Below are 9039 nucleotides of genomic sequence, written 5' to 3' on the forward strand. Positions count from 1 at the left end.
AAGAAAGAAAGAAAGCAAGAAAGAAAGAAAGGCAATGTCTACACTAGCCCGGATAAATTTGAAAATGGCATATACGTCTGAAAATGCTCCGCGTCCACACTATTGTTTTCATGCGTTTTCACAGAGTTGTGCGTCCACATTGAAACAGCCAAAAACCCTTACGTTCCAGTACTGCGCATGCGTATCAACTAGCCTCATTTCTGTCTGTCGTTTATTTACTTTCCAGCTCTTTGAAACGTCGCGTCAAAATTTTGAGGAAAAGAACCGAGTTTTTTAAATGGACTGACAATGAGGTGGAGCTGTTGCTGCGAGTAACACAAAAGTACAATGTTGCAAAAGCGAGTGAGACTTAAAGAATTTGAAGAAAAGCTATCTGGAGCAGGTACAAACTGATATTAATCTTTAATAGGGCAGTCAAAATTGAGAGCAAACAAAACAACTGCTGTGTAATGCCCTCCGCTATCTTAGTTTAATTGGTCACATGACTAAAATGTGCCATCGTTTTCAAAAAGGCTCCGGGTTCGCTGTCTACACTGCGACGCGAAAATGGCGTCTTCAAATCTATCCACTTTGGAAAGCATTTTCAAAAAGCTCAGTTTTCTTTGACCAAAAATGTCTCAGTGTGGACGGAAGGCCAAAGCGGAGAGAAAAAGATGCGTTTTCAACGTATTAGAGTGGACATGGCCAAAAGAAAGAAATTAAAAGCAACAAAAGACAAAACAGAACGTAAGAGAACAGAAAAGATGGAAAGCTAGAGTAATCCAGACAGAGAGATAAAAAACATGAAAGCAACAACCAAGAAACAAGAAACAAAGAAAGAAAGCTGGCAACCAATGAAGAAAGAAACTAGACATCAATCTTTTGTTTATCCTATTCAGGGTTGTCAGGCAGATGGAACCTATTCCAGCTATCATAGGGCGAGAGGCAAGGTACACCCTGGATAGGTCTCCAGTCTAGTCAGAGCTAATGCAGAGACACACACACCATTCACAACAACTAAGCCATCCCCACTAACTGCATGTCTTTGGACTGCAGGAGAAAGAAATAGACAGACAGAAAGAACCCGGCCAGATGGGGGATTTGAATCCAATACCTTTTTACATTGAGGCAACCACTGCGCCGGCCCAAAAGCCACCAAAAGACAAAAAAGAAAGGAAGTTAGCAATAAAGAAAGAACGAAAGAAAGTGATCAAAAGTGAAAAAAAAAGACAAAAGAAATGAAGGGCAAGAATGACGGAAAGAATGAACTGCAGTCCTGCAGTGAATGAGAGGACACACACTGATATCCACTAAACTACAGCAGTGGAAAAATGGAAAGAAGCAAAGGAGAAATAGATAATAGATGTCTCATTGCAATGCTATCCTCACCATCAGAATCTAAACACCCCTGGGACAGTTTTATGCAGCATGACTCTGCATATCAGCATAAACACACACTCAGATCACATCACATTTTCCATTGGCAGTCGTCATCTTCACACACACACCCACACACACACACATCAGCTCTCACCGCAGCTTGGCTTTCTGTTGATAAGAACTCACCTAGGATTTGAAAGAATGACTTTTTTCTCATTATCAGTTAATCTGCCGATTACTTCTACGATCAATCATCTAATCTTGACGGTGTCAGAATGTAGAGAAAAGATCCAGAGCACCAAAAGATATCTTGAAATGGCTGGATTTGTCTGACAGCCAGTGTAAAATCCAACAATATTTAGTATGCGACGACATAACACAGCAAATACCCCAAACAGAGAAGCACAAACCACAAGCAGTTTTACTTAATTTAATGACTTAATTGAGTCGTGTTAAAGGATTATTGGTCGATTAGTTAATCTCTGAATTACATGTTTGGGGAAGAAACATCGTTTTGTTCATCATCTGAATAAAATAGATCTCGTGGTCTCTCAAAAGAGGAATTAACATCACATTTACTTCCAGCTGAATATCACATTCTTGTTTCTCTGGTTTTTACGTCTTGATGCAACACAATGCAATAAAGAAATAATTTTCCCCTTTTGGAATAAAAGAACTTGGATGGTTTGCTCAGAGCTCTGACAACCTCATGCAAAATCTTTAGAATGAACTTAAACATCCCAAAGGTGCGAGTTTGACTTTATCCCACGACATGAGTCCTGGTCCTCACTAAATCTCTTGTGTCTGATTAGGAGATTGTGCCCTCGGCTAGGCTGCATCTCTTATAGTAACAGGATAACGGTCATTATTGAGGGTAGTGTCCACACAGTTTTGGCCATCCAAGCACAGGCGGACACACTGGCACAGTCCCAAGTTTTATACACTCACATCTGTTCACTTTCTGCTTCCAAATAGATTTTTTTTTTCAGAGCTGAATGTTTAAATGAGTGTTTAAATTGTAAATTAGTGTGATACTCAGAGGCTGGCAGGTTATTCATTAAAACCTTTTTTAAATGTAAAACCTAAGTAGCTCAGAAACAACAAAATAAACAGAAAACAAAAAAGTTTGTATAATTAAGCCATCTGAAAAAAGGAAAACCACTGAGCAAACAGTGTTTGACTGCAGATATATTCTGTTTTCACATGCTGCACATTCCACTTTAAAACTACTTGACTGAGTTCAGAGAGGAGAAATGCAGATAAGCATTCAGATTTATGGGATCCCCTCCTACACACACTGCACTATATTCCATTACATTTAACCTTATTTTTAAAGCTTCAGCTCACTGGACTCAAGCTCCTGAAATGGTCCTAAACAAAGGATGTTTAAATCTGACCATCTTATCCCACTGAGTGATTATTAAAAGTTGTAACTATGTGCATTATTGACCAGCTCAATTACAGTACCTCATTAAGCTAATACATGTCAGTGACAGCCCCGCACACAAAAAAAAACAGGCTGGGGAAACTATTTCTTGGTCAAGACTTTTGCTTGGTTTAAAAATACTGGAAAATTAAGTAAGTTCCTTTTCTCAACCATTGATTAGATATAATGACACAGTCACACCAAATATTAGAAAAGTTTAATATTCTGGCTATTGCCAGGTGTATACAAGATCTGACAGAAAACTAAAGAAAGTGACAGATGATCTTTTTTTTAGTTTACAGTAATGTTGGGACCATAATGCACCAATTAAATACCATGTTGCATATAATAGGACTTGGAATTGGGCAGCTGAGACTGTAGACTTCTCACAAAACAGTCTACTGAGGCCACACTAACAGCAAAGACTGGACATTTTCTCATAGACTTCTTAGAGAAGCTGCCCCCTTGGTAACCATTAAAAAGTTTGCAGATTCATTTTTCACTCTTCGTCACTTCACTTCTCAGACATCCATCTATGGTTCAAAGCCATAAAATTGTTTGCTGCCCATATGCAATGGGTGCTGAGGGCTTTGAGTTTGGCTCTCAGTAGTTATTTTTAGGAAGTTGATGCTCTATACCAAGAAATATTCTGAAAATTGTTCTCAAAGTTTGGATCTTTGCATGAATTCTACAAATGTTCTCAGATGTTTGGGTTTGTAAGTTGATATTTGATAATAACTTGAAGTTTTAATTTATAGATTACAAAAAATGTTTTGTTTTTTATAGAAACAAGCATACATACATGAATTAATGATCTTAATCACTAGTTTCTAGTTTGATCTAATACATCACAATATTCTTTCATGCAAAAAAAACCCAAACTACATGTTTGTAGAGCATAAATGAGTCAAAATCAGCTCTTACCATTCCAGACCAAAGATGCCATAAAAAATGCTGCTGCGAGGGTCTCGCTCCTGCAGGACGAACACGTCACGCAGGATATTGAGGTGCAGCTCATACTCTGGGACTGAGCACACCATTCTAGCCTTGAGGAACGAGGTCCACTTCCTCTGCAAAGTCCTCTGGCCTCCCCAGTCAGTCTGCAGAGAGAGGAGACAGAGGTGGAATTAATTGATGTAAAGATAAACAACACAATGATTTTAATGATGCGGGTGATGCACAAACAGTGCATTTATATAAGAAAAGATTAGATCCAATTGAGATTATGCAGATATAATGAATATATAGGGAGGAGCTGAATGTTGGTATTCAAACTCAGTGTCCCTGGTGTAGCACATTTCTCTGATTGCATTTCAGAAGCAGTGGGAGGTAAGGCTGTAAGACATTTTTCTCCCTAAAAGAGTAATTTGGCACACCTCATTTAGATAAGATGAAAAAAGAGATGGATTCGATTTTTTCTTTGTTTGTCTGTATTAGAGGTTCTCATCTTTCTTTATTTGTGGCTTTAGGGGACATCTGTTGTTCATCAAAAGCCTCTGCCTGCATTGGCCTCCCACACAAGAAAGCCAAAGTAAATCAACATAAGATATACACTTAAAACCTTAGGAGCAGTTCTGTCAATAATACCAATTCAATTTATGGCACAAGACGAATGAAAGAAGAGACGAAAAGGAGTGCAGACAGATGAATCCAATCTTTAAATTTCATTCATTTGACAGAAGGAAATCTGTAGAGACTTGAAAGCAACAAATAAGCATTTCTTACAGAGATGATAGCAGGTTATTACTGTGGGAAGAGCTAAAGGGATGCAATGGCAGATTACAGTCTCTGTCAATCAACGCACAGTCAGGGTCACTGGTCTGTCATGAGGTAAATTTAAGGCAGTAATAGTGAAGAATCCAAGCATAGAAGATATACCAGAGGGGGAATTAACCCTAGATGAGCCTGTGCTGCAGTGTATTCTCAAAATACAACTGAGAAAAACAACAACAACAACTTAAAACTACAGCACCATTCTCTTTACTGGAGATGTATAGCAAGAAAAATGTTAAATAATGTCAAACTGGCACCTATTTCTGCTTTTTGCAATGGTCTTGTTTTCATGTCATCATGTCTCTTCTTTGTTAAAGTAGGGCATGACTGGCGAGGAAGTAGAAGCTGTCTGGCTGGGAAGTGAGAAGCAGAAGAGGACAACCGGCTAGGCAACTCAAAAATGGCAAGTCGTCAGTGGTTTCAGGCCAGGGGCTACTGCCAGAGCCGTCACTATCTGTGGATCTGCCATCAACCAGCGTGGTGCCTGGCCGCCATGGGGGCTGAGCTGGGGACCACTCGACATCTGCATGTGCTGCCGTGGCCTAGTTCAGACTGAGTTATTACACTCGACTGCTCTGACAACTCCACAGTGCTGGTGAAGGGAGAGGAAGAGCCCAGACCTTATTTCCAGAAATGACTACTTTCGAATGCTGTGAGAATGAAGACAAGACACAGTGAGTGTGTATATGGGTTTGAAAAGTAAGAGAGCAAGAAATGCTCAAACATGAGCTCCCTGCATTTGTTTAATGAGCTTTTGGGACAAAAGCTTGCAGCAACACAGGGGTATTGGGGTATTTTACAACTTTATTATACAATGCCAGTGGAAACAGGACAAAAAGAGAGAGAAATATCCTCAACAGAGGTCCTTGAGAATCATTTTAATGGAAATAAAATGATGTGTTTTTTCAGCAAAGCAGCAGAGACACTTAGGGAAAAGACCAACAGCAGACAGCGATGTAAAATCAATACTGGGTGTTTAAACCTTTAGCAACCTGTTTTTCATACTAAAAGATCCAAAACATGAGGCTTTTTTTTCAATGAACTCTTACAGTGAAAATAGTGTCCAGACTATCTGTGTACTGTATACATAATTGAAAAGCAACAAACTCATGCTGCTGCTGTTTGTATTGTATGAATAAAATTACATGGACACCGGTAATCATTCACTCACCTCCCATCCACCCATTTATCTCTATTTTTTCAACCATTCATCTAACTTAGTAGTCAAAGGGGGCTGGAACTTTTCCCAGCATTCATGGTGTGAGAAACAGCATACATCCCGGACGCTGTGATGCCAGTCCATCACAGGGCCAACACACAGAGAGCCAGATCATTTATTACTCTCTATTAAGGGAATTTAATGTGGACTATGAGCCTATATGAAAAATGAATTAAAAAATTGGCACTTTTAAGCACTATTAGTCATTTTCTCTACACCATTAACTGTGCCTTTGCTGTCACACAATTAAAACTTGACACATCAATGTCAAATAAATGCCATTTACCCTAAATGCATGTATGTTCCATCCCTGTTACTTATTCCCTAATCACTCTTCTGAGTCCAGTCTGCTAAGCACTCACCCCCCTTTGCAACTTGCCTGGGAACCATGAAGGAAGTTCAACATAGCCATGCTTACTTTGTATTAGCAGGCTTGACAAACCCCAGTCAGGGATAAGGGGTGTGACAATGGCAGTTATCAACATTCTGTGTTAAGCTGGGCTTTCTGCCTAGCTCTGTGCACGCTCACATAAAAAGGAGCGTTTCACACATCATATTGACTCTTCAGCACAACATGATCCCCATGAGTGACACCTACACCAATCAGACACGTTATCAGATGAAAGCGTTGATAATAAAATGGTGATAAATGTTTATAAAGAACACAAAGGAGCATAAAAGATGTAACAGTAAAATGCAATACTGATGGAAATAAGACAAAAGAATAACACTGCTATTCCAGCAGTGCAAAACAGACTTAACAGCAGAGTAGAGTCAAGTACGACAGTTTTTACTTAACTCATGATGTCAGTAATATATTGCTTAAAAACTTGGACATACATGACACATTCATGTTTTTGTTTGTTTTCTGTGTCCTGTTCTTTTTGTATATGTGTGTTTTTTGCTGCTGATACAACCAAATTTCCCCTTGTGGGACAATTAAAGGATTATTCTATTCTATTCTATTCACCCAGCAGAGAATCTATAGTAGGTTTAACAAATGTAATTTAAAAATTCACGGAAAACCTATTTTAAGCTGAAACTGACCATAGCCTCCTCCCAACCAGGTTATGCGTTCAGCACATGTTACCATGGTGATTTAACCACATAAAAAGACAGCCAATTTTGTGACATAAAAAATTCTGACTTTATGCTCAACATAGCTTGCTCTGTAGTACACTCAAATAATCTTGTTTATCAAGCTTTCCAGAGTTCCTTATAGTTGTACTGTGCTCTATTATGTGTTTCACTGGTTGTTTAATTCCTCTTTTGATTAAAAATTTGGATTCCCCTTAGAGCCATTACTTTGGCTTTTGGCTTCTCTTTGAAGCCACATTGCATTCATGTCAGTGTCCACAATAACATCTTCCCAAGATAAGCTTCGAAACATTATTATAAAACTAACAGCAACACAAGGTCAAAAAGACGTGTGGCACAGCTGCACCATAAATTCTTTTGTTATGCACAAAGAAAACAATAAACTACTGCTGTATTTTATAATATCATCTTCCAGCGATTATTTACTGTATATTTTCCAGCATATTCCTCTATAAACCTGTGCATCCTCAAGTACAGCTCTTCTGGCAAACCACTTCTTTCCTTCTGTCCTCTCTCCTCCTGTTGCATTTTAGGAATTGAAACTAAGATGACGTAGGACAGAGGAGACAAGGAAGCACAACTTAGAGAAAAAAAAGCTAAAGAGAAATAATAATGAAAGTATGAACATTAGTAAATGATATATTAAAAAAAGGAAACAAAACTCTACAAGTACATAACAAAGAATTCACACCATGTCAAAATCTTTGAAAAATTTCCTGCTCAGTAGGTTTTCCTGTTAGTGTTCTCTCATTCATTCACTTAAATCCTTTTCACAGGATCACAAAAAGTGAAACACAACTGCTTCATTTCACCAGCTGAGTCATTGACTTACTCTTTTGATGCCTACAAAAGCACACCGTGATGGTAATTATACCCCCATGAATGGCTAAAATAAATGACAAGCGGGAGGAAAAGGAGCAAGAGTAACCTCTAGGAATGGTTGCTGGGCATGCTGTCTAGACTGGGAATGCTGACAGCAAGTGAAATGAGGTGAGATGGGAAGTAGAGGAAGAAGAGCAGGAGAAGGCGGAGTTGAAGATGGGGATATGGCAATAAAGTAAGGGGGAGGGTTTGCCATTGGAGGTGGAGGTTTGTGGACTTGTACTTTGCCTGGCAACAGTGGCACAGAGAGAGAACCTCTGTCAGTGAAGAAACTGTGATTAGAGACGGCCAACTGCTGGCTGATTTAGCATTGATATTACAGCGAGAGGAGCGTGGCAGCTCATTGAGAAACAAGAACGTCCTCTGAAATCCATTTACATTCATTCTGTGCAACTGACAAAAACCATTCAATAATCCCACCATTTTTCACTTTGAATGATTGGTAACTTTTACCCTCCCTTGTTTCAACCCTTTCTTTCTGTGACCTTGCAGGCACTTGTAAAGCCGTTTCAAACCCAGTGAAAGCAATAATGCGATTATAGATAGCAGTGTTTGGGTTAACTGGTCTTTCTGACCTTGCATACTCTGGCGACCCTGGACACCTTGGTCTGGCTCGGGTAGGCAATCTGCTCCTGGCTTCTCTCAGTGAAGAAGAAGTAAATCTTGTCATCATCACCGATAGAGCTGTTGATGCTCTCCTTCAGCAGCACAGAGCCCACGAAATTTGCCTCTGTGCACACAAACACAAACACATCACACGCACACATCCACATGTCCAAAAAGAAACCTATTAGCAGCCTAGAAAGTGTCTCCTTGGAAACTAAAGATGGAGCCTTTAAGTATGATTGAACCACCACAACCAAGTCAGTTAGAGCTGCAATGCGGTGCAATTTTTTTCCTTGTGATTTTTATTCTACAAGTGAATCTGTTGTTTTTTTATGACAAAAAAAACATCTGATGTAATAAAAATGTGCAACATAGCAATGAGGTTTGGTCTATTAATATTCTACTGAAAGAGGAACTGCAACCCCACTACCCAAAACACAGGAATGCTGTATGAAATGCAGATAATAAATAAACAATTCGCAATTTAATTGCTTGTAAGGTGTCCTTGAGTGTCTTGAAAGCAACTATAAATAAAATGTTTTATTTTTGTTATTGTTTATTTTATTTTTGAACACTAAAAGGAAGAAAAGTTATGCAATACTAAAAAAACAAAATTAAAGCCACAACTGCGATTATACAACTAATTACATTCATTGCTAACTTGATGGGAGTTTTT

General features: G+C 38.9%; 1 protein-coding gene across 1 annotated transcript in view; it reads right to left on the reverse strand.

Moving 5' to 3' along the window:
• sema4gb (sema domain, immunoglobulin domain (Ig), transmembrane domain (TM) and short cytoplasmic domain, (semaphorin) 4Gb) overlaps positions 1-9039 on the reverse strand; it is a 53411-nt gene that overhangs the window by 11035 nt on the left and 33337 nt on the right. The window contains exons 8-9 of the mRNA XM_005725864.1: positions 8333-8487; positions 3710-3885 (exon numbers count right to left, since the gene is read on the reverse strand). Coding sequence (XP_005725921.1) covers positions 3710-3885; positions 8333-8487 — 331 coding nt within the window. The remainder of the gene's footprint in view (positions 1-3709; positions 3886-8332; positions 8488-9039) is intronic.

This window comes from Pundamilia nyererei, unplaced genomic scaffold (assembly GCF_000239375.1).
Source record: "Pundamilia nyererei isolate P.nyererei 1_Seehausen unplaced genomic scaffold, PunNye1.0 scaffold00017, whole genome shotgun sequence".
NCBI lineage: Eukaryota > Metazoa > Chordata > Actinopteri > Cichliformes > Cichlidae > Pundamilia > Pundamilia nyererei.